The 20,049-nt window shown below is 43.9% G+C and overlaps 1 protein-coding gene across 8 annotated transcripts in view; it reads right to left on the bottom strand.

Annotated features, from left to right (window-relative positions):
* mtr (5-methyltetrahydrofolate-homocysteine methyltransferase) overlaps positions 1–20,049 on the bottom strand; it is a 151,843-nt gene that overhangs the window by 88,145 nt on the left and 43,649 nt on the right. For 6 of the 8 annotated variants that reach the window (XM_077625051.1, XM_077625052.1, XM_077625053.1 and 3 more), the window contains 2 exons: positions 17,500–17,561; positions 13,755–13,822 (listed from right to left, as the gene is read on the bottom strand). The exons of 1 other annotated variant lie outside the window; for it this stretch is intronic. In XM_077625051.1, the coding sequence (XP_077481177.1) occupies positions 13,755–13,822; positions 17,500–17,561 (130 nt within the window). Of the gene's footprint in view, positions 1–13,417; positions 13,472–13,754; positions 13,823–17,499; positions 17,562–20,049 lie in introns of those variants that run through there. One more of the 8 variants, XM_077625056.1, reaches the window with a different exon arrangement.

Here is a 20,049-nt window from a genome sequence, read left to right on the forward strand (position 1 = left end):
TACAAACCTTTTGACTTGCGGGCCACAATGGATACTAAAATTTGACAGCATTTGGACACGCAATGTAATTTAAGAAAAAAGACAATTGAAGGTGAACATTTATTTTCAAATTTACTTTCAACATTAAGAACATATTATTCAACGAAAGAAAGCAGTCGTTAAATTGGGAGTGATGGGCGATATTGCAGGGCAAAGGGAAATGAATGAGGTCATTGATTTTTACTATAATTTGGACAACGTCGGCGGGCCGGATTAAAAAGGCTAACGGGCCGTAGTTTGAAAAACATGTACACACTCCACTCCAATACTACCGAATCCGGGGGCGGGACGAGCGAGCAAATCCGGCGACGAGTAACATGTACACAAACGCCAATAATACGTAACTTATTGATAATTTTGATATTAGATATTTAGATATTAATGCTCTTACATTGTCAATGCAATTACAAACTCACTCTCTCTCTCTCATGATTTTAATTTTGAGAGCGAGAGATTACCTGGTTGATCGCTTTCAACAGTAAACTCTCTGTCTGTCTCTCTCTCTCATGATTATAATTTTGAGAGCGAGCGAACCCCGCGACAACGAAACGTCCGTCGACCAAACGTCTTTCGACGAAACGTCCGTCGACCAAACGTCTTTCGACGAAACCCCGGTCACAAAATAATCCACTCTGTCACTGTATGTCCAGCAATTTATTCCTCCTCTCTCCAAACTGTCTCTCCATCTCGTTGTTCAGTGACGACCTATTTTTTTTAAATCACAGAGGCCATGCCAAGGAGCTGCTTTTAATGCTTCATTCTGCTTCAATATCGTACTGATGGTAGGTGGGTTACGGCCGTATTGCCTTGAAATATCGGATAGATAACAGGGGCCGCTTTTTCATTTCATTCATACCAGTATTTTTCTTATAAAGAACAAAGTTTCTTTAGCCACACTCGGAAGACTAAAATAAATAAATGACTAAACCAGGGGGAGTAGGGAGATTGTCAAACAGGACGCAACACAACTGCGACAATTTCAAAATATAATAACGGATACAGGAAATGTTTTGACATTTTGGGGGATTTTGTAACTTGGATCGTGTTTTCGTATCTCGGAACATCTCGGAAAGAGTTTTGTTCCCAGAAAATGTTGTATGTATAACAATTCGTAAGTATATCTCCCACTGTATACTAATGTCCAGGAGTATTTACACCTGGTAAACTCTAAATGTGTACACAAAAGTGCCATTTAACAAGACACAACATAGGCTTAACCTTCACCCCGATGCTCCAAATTTGTGCAGCACAGTTATTTTGACTGATCCAATATTTGGGTGAAGGAAATGTTGAAATTCTCTAAAAATAATCACATTTGAAAAAAACAAAAACAAGTGGCGGGCGGTGCATTTTCTGGTAGCGCCTTCAACGTATCAATCCAACCCTCAAAAACTATTTTATGGCTATAAAACCTCCACTGCAGCTACAGCCGCGACACATAAAAAATAATCAATAAATTAATGCACAAAAATGGGGTAAAATCCACTTCCTAGCAGCATTTCATGATTAAATACAAATACTGGAGCTTTTCAGACATTAAAACCAGGCCAGGGGGTGATTTTCCCGGGAAAAGACAGCGATGAACATCAATGGCGTACGGCAGGGGTCCCCAAACTTTTTCTTGTGAGGGCCACATAACTTTTCCCTTCTCTGGTGGGGGGCCGGTGTCAGTTTGTAACAGAAAAGTGTGACGATCGTAGGGGAGCTTAATTTTTTTTTATTGTTTTCCAGAAAGCCACACATAACCAAATAACCCTTTCCAGGTTCTTTACAGAAAAAAAGTCAGGAAACATATAATAACACTATTAATGAAATAAATAATAACTAAATAACCCTCTCTGAGTTCTTCACAGAAAAAACAGGAAATAAATAACACTATTTATGAAATAAATAATAACTAAATAACTCTCTCTGGGTTCTTCATAGAAAAAAAAGCCATGGAACATTAACTTTCTGTTGTGCCATGCACAATCTTCTCCCTTTGCTCTGAAGTTTATGCACGACACCACAACCGTCATTACAGAATTCCACGTCAACATTTTGCAGCACAGTGCTTGGTGGTGAATTTGGCAGTGGACTCGTAGCGGGGCGGTGAGACCCCTTTTTTCCAACTCCCGGTTCATGCGTCCCATTATTAGACCGCGAGTTTCGGCCACCATGCTAGGAGCAACGTCAGTCGTGATGCTAGCTAGCTTTGACCAGTCCAGGTCCAACTTCTCCATGGTTTGGCACACTTTGTCAAAAATATCCTCTCCCGTTGTAGTCCCTTTGAGACTTTGGAGGGCTGCCAGATCCTCGCAAATCTCAAAGTTTGCGCTAACTCCACGAATAAAAATGAGCAGTTGCGCTGTGTCTTGCACGTCCGTGCTTTCATCCAGTGCTAATGAAAAAAAGTCAAATTATTTCGTCTTCTGCTGCAGCTGGGCATATACATTACTCCCGATTTCTTCAACGCGTCTGGTCATTGTACTCACCGACAGACTTACGGCATTAAATGCATCTTTCTTCTCGGGACACACCTCCTCCGCGACAGTATCCATACATTTCTTAACAAACTCTCTGTCAGTGAAAGGCTTACCGCTGCTTGCTATCAATTTAGCAACCCAAAAGCTGGCCCGAACGGATGCCTGGTTCTGCTGAGATAGTAGTCCACTTTTTCGCTTTGAGAGTTTGTCTGCTCGTATTTGGCCTTGCAATCTATCGTACTTGTCTTTGTGACGGGATTCATAGTGTCGGCAAAGATTGTATTCTTTGAATACCGCCACCGTCTCTTGACAAATGAGACAAACAGCCTATTCTTTGCATTGAACAAAAAAATAATCGTTTGTCCACTCCAGGTTAAATACCCTGCATTCTGAATCAATTTTTCTCTCACCTAACTTTTTCGCCATTATTACGTTCTCAAACAGGTTGCAGTTTTAATATGCTTGAATAGTCCGCGATGGTCCCAGGGCTCCGCCCTCACCTGCGATCGTCCAGATGTCTCGGTAACACTGCTCGTGCATGCAACGGTGGGCGTGCCCGCATGCATCAAAGGGAAACACTCTCCCCGCGCGTGTCACCAAAGAAGCAATGTGAAGCCCCGCTTCACTGGGATGATTTGTGGGCTCAGCAGGGGTGCAATGAACCAAACACAAGATTAAAACGTCCCAGTCTTCAAGGCCAAATAGGAAAAAAAATCCGATAGCGTCTCTGGTATTGTTCAGAGGGCCGGTCCAAATGTGCCGGCGGGCCGCATCCCCAAAAAAATAAATAAAATAAAAAAAAATAAAAAAAAATAAAAATCCGATATCGTCTCTGGTATTGTTCAGAGGGCCGGTCCAAATGTGCCGGCGGGCCGTATCCGGCCCGCGGGCCGTAGTTTGGTGACCCCTGGCGTACGGGATAACATTGCCCGAAAATGGGGTAAAATCCAGCCGAAAACAGCATTTATTGATTAAATACAAATACTGGAGCTTTTTAGACATCAGAACCGGGCCCGGAGTATCATTTCCCCGGTAAAAAGACAGCGATGAACGTCGATACGTCCATACGTGAAATGACAAAAAATGCACTAAAATTAGGTAAAATCCACTTCCTAGCATCATTTATTGATTGAATACAAATACTGGAGCTTTTGAGACATTACAACCAGGCCAGGGGGGTGATTTTTCCCGGGAAAAGACAGCGATGGACGTCAATGGTGAAACGCCAAAAATTAAACTGGGGTAAAATCCACTTCCTAGCAGCATTTTGTGATTAAATACAAACACTGGAGCTTAAATACAAACACTGGAGCTTAAATACAAACACTGGAGCTTAAATACAAACACTGGAGCTTAAATACAAACACTGGAGCTTTTCAGATATGAGAACCGGGCCCACAATTGAAATATTATTTAGGAATATAGCCATATTTGTAATTTTACTCACCAAAAATCATTTTTACACAATATCCATCCTCCTTTCTTTCTTCCTTCTTTCCTATCGCCATCGAAGCTAATGACGAAAGTCGAGCCTGTCCTGTCATATTTCTGGCATAGTCCGTTTTGAAAATAGCATTAAATCAACACAACAATATACTATTTGCTTGTGGAGCTAAGTTAGCGCGCTGAAAGTGCCCCACACACCATTTTCCCGCCTCTAACAGGCTTGCTAGCTTCGGAGTTGACCCCCCTTTCTTAATGATGTCCATTTTTTTTCTGGAAAAGTCCGTCTGGAAAATAGCTTTGTGAGCAAACAGAATCAATTTGTTTTTGCTTCTGTTTCTGTCGGCCATAGTGGGTGGAGTTTGCGATCTCGGCTGCCTTGGGTACTGCTTTGTCCCGCCTACTAGCCAATCATAGTTTGTGAAAGCAATGACATGTCCCAGCCAGCAAAATGCTAACGCCTAAGAAAAATCATTGTGGGGTTGGCAACTCGAAATCTGATTGGTTAAAAGCAACAGTCTAGTTTAATGCAGCAGAGCCCGCAAGAACTGATTGTGAAGGCTTTGAGGCAGATCTGATCTGGCAACAAATAATGGCTGAAATGTGATTGGTTAAATGCTTCAATGTGAAAACACACATCTGGAAGCAGTGCAACCAGGGGGAAAAGCAATGAAAGGAAGCTAACAGACCCTTTGGAATACTAAGTATTGATGGACAAAATATAACATGATTCAGATATTTCTTAGGCCAGAAGAGAAGGCCTTGAAGGCCCTGACGGCCCGCCACTGATATATATATATATATATATATATATATATATATATATATATATATATATATATATATATTTATATGTATACACACAGTGGTACCTCGTTACACGACCGCTCGTCATACAAAATTCTCGTCTTACGACGGAAAATTTGATCGAATAATTCGCCCGTCATGCGATCAAAATTTCGTGATGCAACCAAGCCAGGTGGCCATGGCACTGTCTTTTTTGCATATCTTTCGTGTATAACAATATTTACGAGCACCGGATGAGTTATTCGGACCAGGAAACGCACAACGCGCATACGCCGGGAAAAGAGGGCTTTTTGGGTAATGAAGTATACTCGTGCACACAACGCCGACAGGCAATGGCACTCTTTCTCAGAATAAAACTTTACCCACAATCAATACGAGGGTAAGCTCAGCAGCTGCATTTCCTGTTATTTTTATCTAATACGAGGAGTATTATATTACTTCTCGTTGGCTGCTCATAAGAACATCAGGGGCACTGGCTCGCAACAGAATCCCCGGTAGCAACTCTATCATAGGCGCCGTTCGAGGGGATGCGAACACAGATGCTACAAGCTAAAAGGAGCCGCTAGCCAGCGCCCCCGAAGCTCCCATGAGCAGCGGAGCGATCGCTGATAAAAGACTGCTGCTCGTTGGCTGCTCATAAGAACATCAGGGGCACTGGCTCGCAACTCCCCGCAATAGCAACCACGGTAGCAACTCTATCATAGGCGCCGTTCGAGGGGATGCGACCACAGATGCTACAAGCTAAAAGGAGCCGCTAGCCAGCGCCCCCGAAGCTCCCATGAGCAGAGGAGCGATCGCTGATAAAAGACTGCTGCTCGTTGGCTGCTCATAAGAACATCAGGGGCACTTGCTCGCAACTCCCCGCAATAGCAACCACGGTAGCAACTCTATCATAGGCGCCGTTCGAGGGGATGCGACCACAGATGCTACAAGCTAAAAGGGAGCAGATAGCCAGCGCCCCTGAAGCTCCCATGAGCAGCGGAGCGATCGCTGATAAAAGACTGCTACTCGTTGGCAAGTGGTCGTGCGTTATCCGATTGTGAGGACATTTGTGTTCATCATTTTCGGAATATTTTGAAGGGAGTAGTACAACAGAAAACAGCCCATCGATAGCGAACGTGAGGGTGGAGTATTTGTTCCGTTTACGAGTGCGTTGTGTGGAGAGAAAAAAAACGAAGCCCCCCGCCCCTTTTGTGCCCCTCTCCTCTCGGCGAAATCCGCCCAATTTTAGTTAGGTTAAACACATTTTATTTCTATTAAACCACTAGTTATGTGTTACTTTGTTAATAGATGGGGAAATAGAAGAAATAAAACATTTTTCCAATCCAATATCCTGTTTTTGTTGTTTTTTCAGAGGGCTGGAACGAAATTTTTTTTTCCATTCATTTCAATGGGAAACGTCCGCTCGAGTTACGAGAACCTCGTCATACGATCTCAGTCTCAGAACGGATTACGATCGTATGTCGAGGTACCACTGTATATACATACCGTATTTTCACGCCTACAAGGCGCGCATAAAAGTCAAAAAATTTCTCCAGAATAGACAGGGCGCCTTATAATGCAGAGCGCCCTTTGTGAGCGCCAAGCGGGAGCGCTCGCGGGGGCGCCGAGCGGGAGCACTCGCGGCGGCGATCGTGGCCGAGCGCCGAGAGAGCTCCGGAGCCTGACTGAGCACTACCTGCGAATACCCTCTTTATATATAGAGAGAAAGCCGGACGTTGGTGGGGCAAGGGGCAAGGCTTGGGAGGGGGTGTGTGGGAGAAGACGCTAAAGCCACGCCCCTACAAGGTTCCTATATACACAGCTAGTGTGGGCACAGTGATGCATGTGCTCAATTGCAAACTAAAGAATGAATACTTCCACAAAGAGGCACTCTTACGAAGCACAGTTCAAGCTTCTAACCACCGATCATGCAGTGGATCATGGTAACATAGCAGCGGCGAGGAAATTCAACATCAACGAATCCATGATTCGTAAATGGAGAAAGCAGAAGGAGCTTCGCCAGGTCAACAAGAGGAAGCTGAGTTTTCGTGGGAGCAAGGCTAGGTAGCCGGACCTGGAAGAGCATCTTGAGCGCTGGATTCTTGATCTGAGAGCAGCTGGGAGAAACGTCTCCACAGTCACCATTCGACTGAAGGCAAAAGCGCTCGCGGAAGAATTGAAAATTTAACATTTCGAAGGAGGACCGTCGTGGTGCTTTCGTTTTATGAAACGGCACCATCTGGCGATCAGAGTGAGGACAACCGTGGCGCAGCAACTTCCGGCGGACTACATTGACAAGCTAGCCGTTTTCCGCACCTACTGCTCCAAGCTAATTGCCGACAAACTTATACAGCCAAACCACATTACCAACATGGACGAGGTGCCGCTGACTTTCGACATCCCGATGAACCACACTGTCGAGAGAAAGGGGACCAGCACGGTGGCGATACGAACAACGGGGCACGAGAAGTCGGCTTTTACTGTCGTTCTCGCTTGCCATGCTAATGGGCAGAAGCTAACACCAATGGTGATCTTCAAGTGAAAGACTCTGCCTAAAGAAAAGTTTCCAGCCGGCGTCATCGTGAAGGTGAATCCAAAGGGCTGGATGGATGAGGACAAAATGCGAGACTGGTTACGTGACATATATGTCAAGCGACCAGATGGATTTTTTCACGGCTCGCCGTCTGTTTTGATTTGCGACTCCATGCGTGCTCATCTCACAGCAACTGTTAAAAACCAGATCATGAAAATTAACTCAGAGCTTGCCGTCATTCCCGGAGGCTTGACCAAAGAATTACAGCCGCTGGACATCGGCATCAACCGGGCTTTCAAATCAAAGTTGCGAGCGGCGTGGGAGCAGTGGATGATCGCTGGCGAACACAGCTTCACGAAAAGTGGCAGGCAGCGCCGGGCTTCTTACGCTACAATTTGTCAATGGATCGTTGCCGCCTGGGCGAACGTGTCTGCTTGCACGGTTGTTCGAGCTTTTGCCAAAGCCGGCATAATTTCTAAGGAGCCACATGGGAATGACGGTGACTCTGAGAACGAAGAGAGGGGGGGGCGGCTATTTGGAAGGCTTGTTTGGGCAATTGTTTAATTCTGACACAGAAGATGAGTTTGAGGGATTTGAAGGTGGTGACTTGAGTTAATTGTAAAATGTCCAAATAAAGCACTGCCGAACTCAGTTTTGCTTCCGTTGCCTTTTTAAAGCGTGTTTTTAGCGTGTGGGTGTTGCGCGCAAGAACTATATTTCCCAGCAGTCACTGCGCACCGGAACCCGGAAATAAGCTGCTTCCGGTAGCCAGCGCTATTGCTTTTCGATGTTCATCCATATATAATATATATGCGTCTAATGAAATGGTGCGTGCTTTGTGTGTCTAAAATACAGAAATAGCACTCGTTAATGACACTGCGGCGTAAAATACGATGCGCCAAATAGGCGTGAAAATACGGTATATATATATATATATATATATAGTCGTACCTCTACTTACGAAATTAATTGTCTTTCGTATATGTATGCATATTGATTATGTACAGTATGTATAGTATGTATATTGACTCTAGTAGTCTTTTTATTTCAGTTTTGCTGTATATACATATATATACCGTGGGCGACCCTGTGGGGCGAGTGGTTAGCGCAGACATGGGCAAACTACGGCCCGCGGGCTATATACGCCCCGTTAAGCCTTTTAATCCGGCCCGCCGACGTTGTCCAAATTATTATATATATATATATTTATTTATTTATTTATTTTTTGCGGTCAAAATACAGGAAATCATTGGATGACCTGCATGAGCAATTCTGCCGTCGGTTTTGTGATTTTGGAAAAATTGACAGTTGGTGTAATTTCCTTTCTCACAAGACCCGAAAACGGTTCCACAGGAGTTGCAGTTGGAACGGATTGATCTCCAATGTGACAAGTTCAACTCCCTGAAAGTCTCTGAGTTTTTAGGTTCTCATTAAGTGCAGCCAAATTTCCGAACATCCAGAAGATGGCACAGAGAATTCTGGTGTTATTTGGCTCTACATATGTGTGTGAACAGACCTTTAGTCTGATGAAAACCAAGAAAGCACCCCATAAATTCCAGATGAGTGATGAGTAGGTTCATACTTTAGTCCTTTTTTTCTGTTTAGGATTCATATGTACTGTTAACGGATGCAGTTTTTATATGTGCAGACGCTCCCCTACTTACGAACATTTGAGTTACGAACAACGGTACATACGAACATGTCTGCGCATAGGTTTTTTTTTTTTTTTTTTTTTTTTTCCAAGATGGTGCCGTCACGCGAAAGCCAGTGACAGTTGCTCTGTATATTCTTATGTTTTTCGTGTTTTACAGCCCTTCTATCTTTTTTTAAATTACATTTTAATTTTTCTTAATACATTCCTCTTTACTTTACTTTGTACTTTATACATTTTATTTTAATGTTTTTACAACTTTCTTTGTTCTGTGAGCCTGGCTTCTTTCGGCTTCTTCTTGTAGTGCTTCTTTCCGCCGCTAATACCGACGCCTGGCACTGTGAGAGCTCAGCTCACCCATCATCAACCTTCCTCTGCCCAGTTCGTTGCAGTGCGTAAGTGTGTAAACGTATCTCCAGTGCGCAAAGAACATTTTTATCATTAAATATCTCGTGCATCCATTATTCAATATGGTTGGTGAAAAGCGAAAGGCTTCTAGTGAGGGTGGTAGTGCAAGGAAGAGGCAAGCCATTTCATCTGAAACGAAAGTGGCAATAATAAAGAAGCTTGATGCGGGTGAGAAAATGGTGAGCGTTGCACGGGCATACAACTTGAATTGTTCGACGATCGTTCGTTAAATGTTTTTTTTCAGTACAAACCAATGCAGGTTACTTATACAAGCCTTAAACATACAAATGCACTTATGTAAACCTTCAATATACTTATATAGGCCTTAAACATATTATAATACAAAATATAGCACTGAATCAACTTACGAACAAATTCAACTTATGAACAATCGCTCGGAACCTAACTCGTTCGTAAGTAGGGGAGCGTCTGTATCGTATCTTGTGCTGACCCGGCCCGCCTGTCAAATTTTTAAAGTCAATGTGGCCCCCGGCCCAAAAAGTTTACCCAACCCTGGGTTAGCGCGTCAGTCTCACAGCTCTGGGGTCCTGGGTTCAAATCCAGGTCACGTCCACCTGTGTGGAGTTTGCATGTTCTCCCCGGGCCTGCGTGGGTTTCCTCCGGGTACTCCTGTTTCCTCCCACATTCCAAAACCATGCATGGTAAGCTGATTGGACACTCTAAATTGCCCCTAGGTATGGGTGGGAGTGTGTATGCTTGTGCGTCTCCTTGTGCTGGCCACCGGAGTCAGCTGGGATAGGCTCCAGCACCCCCCGCGACCCTAATGAGGATAAAGCGGTTCCGAAAATGAGATGAGAGATGATATATATATCGTATTTACTCGCTTATAAGCCGCCTGCGTGTATAAGCAGCACCTTAAATTTGCCTAAACACCTGTGATTACCCAACAATAGGTGTAATGTGTCAGTATTGGTTGTCAAGGTACGTTATTTCTATGTGCTGATGTTTGCTTGCCGTATTTACTCGCATACAAGCCGCCGACGTATTTAAGCCACACCCTGAAAATTGCCTTGAAATTTTTAAATTTTAGAATTTCTCGCGTATAAGCCACCCTCGATTCAAAATTTTCACTTCCATAGTCATTGTTTTACAAATGTGTTACTTTGAAGGGAAAATCTTAAGAAAAATCATCACAAGTGGTATTTCTGAGAAACTGAATGAATCAAAAGCACATTATTAGGGTCAATATCATAATCTTTGTAAATGCAAAATATCAAATTATTCAATTTAAAAAAAGAAACAAGTCTATCTTGATGAGAATCTGTTGCTTTCTAATTACAGGAATTGCAATTTTCTTACCAGAAGTTTAAGATGTTGTGGCAGCCATATTGCTTCTAATGTCAAAATATCTCAATTCTTTCGATGTTTCATATTACTCCAATAGTTGTCAAATAAAACGGAAAAAAAATCCAAGTGGAATTTTGTTTTATTTCAAAATCAAGGCTACTCGCGTCTCACCAGTCAGAGCACGTTTAACTAGGTTTAGATGGCAGCGCCATGGCTAAGATGGCCGCCCCCCACCTAGGTCAGTTGGATGTGCCCCGAGCGAGCAGTGACGGAAACGTTTTTTCACGTTTTATTCAAGATACGTACATTTCTTTCTTGAATTTCATTCATAGACGTCAAAATAAGTTTTGTTTAGCGTTTTATCTGTTTATCTTTTCTCTATTTTGAAATAAATGACCGTATCGGGGCCAGTCGCTTGCGCCGCCATTTTGTTGTTACGTCATCGTGCCATGGCGGCTTCAACTCGCAGTTTCGTGCATCTCGTGTTTTTATGCGCATATAAGCCGTATTCTCGATTCAGTCATCATTTTTTTGTCCGACAAAAGAGGCTTACATGCGAGTAAATAAGGTATTTTCACTTTGAGTACAGTACAGTAAGTCTGTAAAATTTTTAATTTATGGATTGTATTTACATATTAATATATTACAGTCTTCATATGTCTATAACTCTAATATTTAATAAATACACTTCTTGGTAATTGTACCTGTGTACTTGTATTTTTGTATGGGCACGAAAGTGTGGTATGGTTTGTAGTTATAATAGGGGTGAACCTTGTGTCTGGCGAAAGCGGCTTAATGTGAGTAAATAAGGTAAACAAATACAGTGGTACCTCGTCATACGACCGCTCGTCATACAATATTCTCGTCTTACGACGGAAATTTCGATCGAATAATTCGCCCGTGATGCGATCAAAATTTCGTGATGCGACCAAGCCAGGTGGCCATGGCAATGTCTTTTTTTGCATCTCTTTCGTGTATAACAATATGTACGAGCACTGAACGATTAATTCAGACGAGTTTCCCCTACGCATCGACCAGGAAACGCACAACGCGCATGCGCGGGCAAAAAGAGGGCTTTCTGGGTAATGAAGTATACTCGTGCACACAACGCCGATAGGCAATGGCACTCTTTCTCAGAATGAAACTTCATTACCCACAATCAATACGTGGGTAAGCTCAGCTGTTGCATTTCCTGTTATTTTTATTATCTAATACGAGGAGTATTATATTACTTCTCGTTCGCTGCTCCTAAGAACATCAGCGGCACTGGCTCGCAATTCCCTCTTTGTAATATTTCTGGTCGCAACTCTCTCTCATAGGCGCCGTTTAAAGCGGTTGCGACCAAAGCCATTACAACGAGGGAGTTGCGAGCCGGTCTGTATGAGCAGCGGAGCGATCGCTAAAATGTACTACAAGACTATTTCTCATTGGCAAGTGGTCGTGGGTTATCCTATTGTGAGTACATTTGTGTGAATCATTTTCGGAATATTTGAAGGGAATACGTAGTACAACAGCAAACAGCCCATCGATAGCGAACGTGAGGGTGGAGGCGTGGCAAACCACCAACCCGGAAAACGAAGGTAACAAAAGATTACAACAAAATTAGAATTCAGTTTTGTGTAAAGTTACATCAAACGTATGTTTGAGTGTCTGTATATATTAATCCAAGTTAATTTAAATTTGTTTGTTCCGTAAACGATTGCGTTGTAAAAAAAAACGAACCCCCCCGCCCCCTCTGTGCTTCTCTGTCTCCCGTCGGCGAAATCCGCCCAATTTTAGTTAGATTAAACACATTTTATTACTATTAAACCACTAGTTCTGTGTTACTTTGTTAATAGATGGCGAATTAGAAGAAATAAAACATTTTTTCCAATCCAATATCCTGTTTTTGTTGTTTTTTCAGAGGGTTGGAACGAATTAATTTGTTTTCCATTCATTTCAATGGGAAACGTCCGCTCGAGTTACGAGAAGCTCGTCATACGATCTCAGTCTCGGAACGGATTACGATCGTATGTCGAGGTACCACTGTATAACACTAAACTAAATTTATTTTGACATCGACAAGTAAATATGGTATGTATAATTTCTCATCTCATCTCATTTTCTGAACCGCTTTATCCTCATTAGGGTCGCGGGGGGTGCTGGAGCCTATCCCTGCTGACTCTGGGCCAGTGCAGGCCACAAGTAGACGGACAACCATGCACACTCACACACAAACCTAGGGGTAATTTAGAGAGTTCAATCAGCCTACTGTACATGTTTTTGGAATGTGGGAGGAAACCGGAGTACCCGGATGAAACCCACGCAGACCCGGGGAGAACATGCAAACTCCACACAGATGGACATGACCTGGATTTGAACCCAGGAGCCCAGAGCTGTGAGGCCGACGCGCTAACCACTCGCGCCACCGGGCCGCCTGTATGTATATTTAGTGTAACACAATTATGTATTTATTTATTATCTATCCGCTATATTTGTTGTTAAAAAAATAACAATCAGGGGTACAACTTAAATGCGCAAAAATTAGACTTGACATGCACAAAACTGCAAGGTGACAGACGAAATGCCACTTAAATCATGTGCCGCAATTAGGCTGGAATCCAGCGCCGTTTGGTATTGACAAGACAGACAGCCGCCCATCTTGATGCTGAGCACTCCCCAGCTCTTTGCTAAACCCACTCTCATTGGTTGCTTAGTTAGAGAGCTGTAGAGGCTTATACAGAGCATGCATTTACAATTCTTCTGATAAAGATTATTAAATTGTTTGGAAAAAGTGCTTACCTCCACAATAGTGATATTACACGGATGAGGGCATGACAAAAAGTCAATTTTCAACGTGTCACTTCCGGTTACTGATTTTGGCGTCAGTAGCCAAAAAGGGAGAAATACATGTATGTCACTTCTTTACTTTATTTTATAAAAAATAAAACTACAGGTTATAGATCAGTGTAGTGCAATCTATTTCATTAAAGTCATTAAAGTTGACAGTGGACTATAGGTGTCGGTTAAAGGCTTAAAGTATTTTACTTTTAGATGGGCACAAGGGTAATGTCAGAGAAATGCATGATTTAAAAATACAGTACCTGAAACTATACCCAATGAAACAAATTATGCAAACCTTATGTGTGCTGGAGTCGTGCCGCAACAGCCTCCGACAATATTTACTAGCCCGTCCATTGCAAATTCCTGAAGGCAGACAATCAAACAAACAATAATATCAGGAATTGGGAAGCAAGGCGTGACCGGACGTTTCGTCGAAAGACGTTTGGTCCCTGGACGTTTGGTCGACCGGACGTTTGGTAGAACGGACGGGCCGTCGACCGGACGTTTGGTCGCCGGGTTCGCTCGCTGTCAAATTATGAGAGAGAGAGAGACAGAGTTTACTGTTGAAAGCGAGCAACCAGGTAATCTCTTTCTCTCAAAATTATAATCATGAGAGAGGGAGAGAGAGAGAGAGAGAGAGAGTCCGTTCTACCAAACGCCCGGTCGACGCCCCGTCCGTTCTACCAAACGTCCGGTCGACGCCCCGTCCGTTCTACCAAACGTCCGGTCGACGCCCCGTCCGTTCTACCAAACGTCCGGTCGACGCCCCGTCCGTTCTACCAAACGTCCGGTCGACGCCCCGTCCGTTCTACCAAACATCTGGTCGACGCCCCGTCCGTTCTACCAAACGTCCGGGGACCAAACGTCTTTCGACGAAACGTCCGAGTGCCGAAGCAAGGGATTGCCCAGACAAACATTTGCTCATTCGATTTGAAAAACAGACCATTAGAGAAAAATTGTTCGACAGGATGCTTTTGCTTATTTTTTATTCGTATTTTAACTTCTAAGAGAATTTATGAGTCAAATTCTGGATGCCATCTGCTGTTTTGGTGCTAAAAGTTATGAACAAAATTGGTATAATAGGGCAGCGTTGGCCGATTCCAATCCCCACTGGAAATGGATCTAACTACTATAAGGACCAAACTCTGACATCGATCATACAGGAACCGATCCCTGAAAAACCCCCACAGGACTCCTTGGGGAGGGAGGGTCAAAAACCTTCTCCAAATCCACAAAACATGTAAACTTGCTGGGCGAACTCCCACAATCCCCGGAGAACGCTGCTGAGGGTATAGATATGATCTACTGTTCCACTGCCAAGAAGAAAACCACGCTGCTCCTCCTGAATCCGAGATTCGACATCCCAACGAACCCTCCTCTGCAGTACCCCTGAATAGACTTTCCCAGGGAGGCTGAGGAGTGTAATCCTCCTATAATTGGAACACACCCTCGGTCCCCCTTTTTAAAAAGGGAAACCACCACCTTGGTTTGCCAATCCAGAGGCACTGTCCCCAATGTTTCAGAGGCGTGTCAAACAAGACAACTCCACAACATTGGATTGGATTGGATTGGATAACTTTATTCATCCCGTATTTGGGAAATTTCGTTGTTCCAGTGGCAAGAGGGTGAGGATGCAGGAATAGGAAAGGCATTTTAGACATAAATAGATAGGGAATAAGTAAGTTAATAAATAAATACATGAATAAATATATAAATAAATAAGCGTGTTGCTTAGCACATATATACATACATACACATAAATGTACATGCATGCATACGGTAGGTCTTAACACAGCCATTTTTTTGTTAAAGAGCCTGACAGCTGAGGAGGAAGGATCTGCGGAAGCGCTCCTTCCTGCAAAGAGGGTGCCGCAGTCTATTGCTAAAGGAGCTTCGGAGGGACTCCACAGACTCATGCAGGGGGTGGGAGGTGCTGTCCATGATGGACATCATCCTGGTCAGCATCCTCCGCTCTCCCACTTCCTCTACAGAGTCCAAAGGACAGCCCAGAACAGAGCTGGCCCTCCTGACCAGCTTATTCAGCCTGTTCCTGTCCCTCTCCGTGCTCCCGCATCCCCAACAAAGCACTGCATAAAACACTGTAGATGCCACCACAGTGTCGTAGAAAGTCCTCAGCAGTGTCCTGCACACTCCAAAGGACCGTAGACTCCTCAGTAGGTAGAGGCGGCTCTGGCCCCTTTTGTACAGGGCATCTGTGTTTGTGGACCAGTCTAGTTTGTTGTTGAGGTGAACACCCAGGTACTTAAAATTCTCCACGATTTCAATGTCTATACCCTGGATGTTCACCTGAGTGGTCTGTTGAGGATTCCTCCGAAAATCGATGACCATTTCCTTTGTCTTACTGGTGTTGATGTAGAGGTGGTTTTGCCTACACCAGTCAACAAAGGCTGTGATGACTCCCCTGTACTCCAGGTTGTTCCCGTCCGTCACTCGTCCAACAATAGCGGTGTCGTCAGAGAACTTCTGGAGGTGGCAGGTGTCTGTATTATGTTTAAAGTCCGATGTGTAGAGGGAGAAGAGGAGTGGAGAGAGGACTGTGCCTTGTGGGGCCCCCGTGCTTGAAGCTACCACATCAGACGTACAGTCCTGGAGTCTCACATATTGTGGTCTGTCAGTGAGGAAGTCGATGATCCATGCGGCTAGGTGGTTCCTTACTCCAGCCTCTTCCAGTTTCCCTCTCAGTAGAACCGGCTGAATGGTGTTGAACGCACTGGAGAGGTCAAAAAACATCATTCTCAGCGTGCTTCCCGCGTTCTCCAGGTGTGAAAGAGACCTGTGCATCAGGTTGGTGGTAGCATCTTCCACACCAATGCCTGGACGATAGGCGAACTGCAGAGGGTCCAGCTCTGCATTCATCAGGGGGCTGAGGTGATTGAGGATACAGTGGCTGTCCATTTTATTTTGCCTTGCAATTAGATGGCAACCAGTGCAGTTTGTTGGCTCGGATTGGCATCAGACCTTGTGAGGGTATGGAAATAGAATTATAAATGATGCTAACTTCAATTCTTCTGTGTCTAGTTCCAGAGGCTATACTTCGCTCAGTACAACAGATCTATTCGTCCTTCCCAGAGGCATGACATTCAACCAACCAAAAAACAGCTTCTGTAGGATGCGCAAGAAAGCCAAGGATTCTTCTTTTTTGTTGCCACCAAGCTCTGTACTCACCCGATCACACACTTGTCTTGTACAAGCAGTGAACGAAAAGCGAGCAACGTATTCTCGCATATAAGGCGTCTGCGCGTATAAGCCGCACCCATAAAATTGCCTTAAAATTGTTAAATTTTACCATTTCTAGCGTATAAGCCGCCCCCGATTCACAATTTTCATCTCCATATTCATGGTTTTAATAGAGTACAAATGTGAAGGGAAATCTCAAGAACAATCATCGCACGTGGTATTTCTGAGATTCTGTATGAATCAAAAGCACATAATTAGGGTCAATATCAAAAGGAAGTTAATATGGCTGTCTTTGCAAAATATCAAATTATTCAATTTGAAAAAAGAAATGTCTATCTTGATAAGAACCTGATGCTTTTTAATGACAGAAATTACAATTTTCTTTCCAGAAGTTTAAGATGTTGATGACATACGTCATCGTGCCATGGCGTCTTCAACTCGCAGTTTCGTGCATCTCGTGTTTTTATGCGCATATAAGCCGTACCCTCGATTCAGTCATCATTTTTTTTCCGACAAATGCAGCTTATATGCAAGTAAGTGAAAATGGTATCGACATTGCTTCTTCTGATTGTATCTGTGCATACCATTGAGCCCCGTATTTAGACCTGGCTTCTAAAGGTATTGTCCTAAAAAATTTATAGCCATGTATGATCTGCTCCCTCAGCTGGGACCTGTTGCTACAAATGACACTGGTGGGTCAATAAAGCCCCAGAAACCTGAGCTCCTAAGGGCATTATGAAGAACAAACTCTTCCGTAACTAGAATGATGGCTCATGGAAGTACAATTAAATGTAAAATGAACATAATTTAATTATTTTATATTTAATGTATTTTATAATTACCTTTAAATTGGAGGCTGTGAGAGGTGGAGTTTCGTCATAAGCTCCAAACGTGTTGGGAAGACCTAATAAAAATTGTATCAGCATTCCAAGACAAACACACAGAAACACACACAATATATGTATAGTATAGGCAAGTTGCATGGTTTGTAGGTGTTAGCAATGACTAAAACACAGGAGACTCATCTGAACAGTTGAGAATGCTAAGATTCTCTTTATAAGACAATGCTGGACAAGATCAGCAATATTGCCAACAAAGCGAGAGGGGTCAGATTGAGATGACTTGGATGTGTGAAATGGAGGGAAAGTGCATATAGCAATCATTAGCTAAAAATCAAGCAAATGACCTTTCACAAAAGCACTGCCCCATTTGTTACAGTTGCTTAGCCGACAAGCCTTTTGAGTGATAAAAGCCATCGCAGGGAGTCATATATACAGTAATCCCTCGAATATTGCGGTTAATGTAGACCAGACATGGCCAAGATCATCGAAAAATTGCGAAGTAGGGTCACCCCTATTTTAACTTTTTTTTTCTTCAGTGCTCAGTCCGAGTAGCAAGAGTGGCTTCCGCTTACGAGTTTAAGCATGGATTTTCGTGTAAATACACAACAACTGGTGCTGCAACAGTAGGATCATTAACACTCACTGTTCCCCTGATTTAGAGCTCTTAGCAGTTCTGTGCAGGCCCTACTATCTACCTAGGGAGCTAACGGTAGTGATTGTAATGGCTGTTTACATCCCACCGGATGCTAACGTTAGCGCGGCACTTAGCCTCCTGCTAGCGACTGTAAACAAACAGCAGCTTGACACCCCGATGGAGTCCTTATTGTCGCCGGTGACTTCAATAAATCATGTTTAAAGACTGTTCTGCCTAAGTTTATCCAGTACGAGAAGTGTCACACCAGATGAGATAAAACTCTAGACCAGGTGTCTCAAACCGATTCCGCCGAGGGCCGCAGTGGGTCCTGGTTTTTGTTCCAACCGATCCAGTGCCGACATTTTAACCAATCAGGTGTCTTCTAAAATAAGTAGCACCTGGCTGCAATCAACTGATTAACTGATTACACTTGCAAAAGGTATCCTCTTGTTGAGTTGGAATGAAAACCTGCACCCAGTGCGGCCCTTTGAGGACCGGTTTGAGACCACTGCTCTAGACCATGTTTATTCTAACATCAAACATGCTTAAAGGGCCACACCCCTCCCTCACCTTGCTGGATCCGACCATCTCTGTTTGTCCCTGTGACCGGACGATTCACCGAAAGACGTTTCGTCGACGGACAGTTGTGTACATGTTTTTCAACCTTGGCCATATACGGCGCATTACAGATAACATTCATTTAAGAATAACAAGGGCGGGGCGAGCGCGCGAATCCCGTTTCAGCGAAACGTCCGTTCGGCGAACTGTCCGTCGGCCAAACGTCCGTCGGCCAAACGTCTTTCGGCGAATCGTCCGAGTACCCCTGTCCCACACCCCCTCATACACCCCACTCCGGAGGCTAACAAGGCCACAAATAAAGAGAATAAAAACATGGCCTGAGGACGCCCTTTCTCAGCTGCAGGACTGTTTTCCCGCACCATTTGGGAACTTTTTGAACACGAGAACCTCCAGGACTACACGGACACTGTACTTTCTTATATCAAAAACTGTACGGACAATGTCACTGTTAATAAACGTATCCAGGTTTTTCCTAACCAAAAACCCTGGATGAATAGTGAGACACAGGCACTCATCAAATGCCGTAACACCGCCTTCAGGTCAGGGGACAAGGTACAATACAGCGCTGCCAAAGCAGACCTGAAGATAGGCATTAAAAAGGCCACGGCAGCATATGCAAGGAAAACACACTTTGTGGAGTAGCACCACCAATTTCATTATACGCAGCTGTGTATGATGACAATAAAGGCTTTTGATTTTGATTTGAGCATGACACTAGGCTAGCGTATGTTACGCTAGCCGCTAACATATGTTATGCTAGCTGCTAGCGTATGTTAGGCTTGGCACTAGCGTGTTGTTTTAAAGACAGCACGAGCAAAACTAAGTTTAAAAATGCTTTATGGAGGTCAAAGGTACACTCTGATATAGAGAGTTCGGCGTTTAACATGTTAAGCTCCACTGTCAGTCAGAGTTGTGTATTCCGGGAACTTGATTCCAGCTTTGGCGAAAGCTCCAACAGTGCTGGCCGACACTTGAGCCCAGTCATCCACAATCCATAGTAACTCGCGACATGCATCACTCCCAAGCCTTTGATTCTCCTCGCTGTTATATCGGCATCGACAATTCATTCCAAATCGTCACGTAACTCGTGCGAGGCTGCCTGCCCGAACTACAATGTTGGCAATCCGTTAGCAATCCGTTAGCAATCTGTTAGCAATCCGTTACCAATCCGTTAGCAATCTGTTAGCAAGCCGTTAGCAATCTGTTAGCAAGCCGTTAGCAAAGCTGTTAAATTGTGTTTGATCCATGGCTTCAGTCCATTTTCCAAGCATTCACATCGGCATTGGGATGTCATTCACGCCAGGCATTTCCTCTGTATGGCTCTGATAGGCTGTTTC

Source organism: Stigmatopora argus, chromosome 18 (genome assembly GCF_051989625.1).
Source record: "Stigmatopora argus isolate UIUO_Sarg chromosome 18, RoL_Sarg_1.0, whole genome shotgun sequence".
Classification (NCBI taxonomy): domain Eukaryota; kingdom Metazoa; phylum Chordata; class Actinopteri; order Syngnathiformes; family Syngnathidae; genus Stigmatopora; species Stigmatopora argus.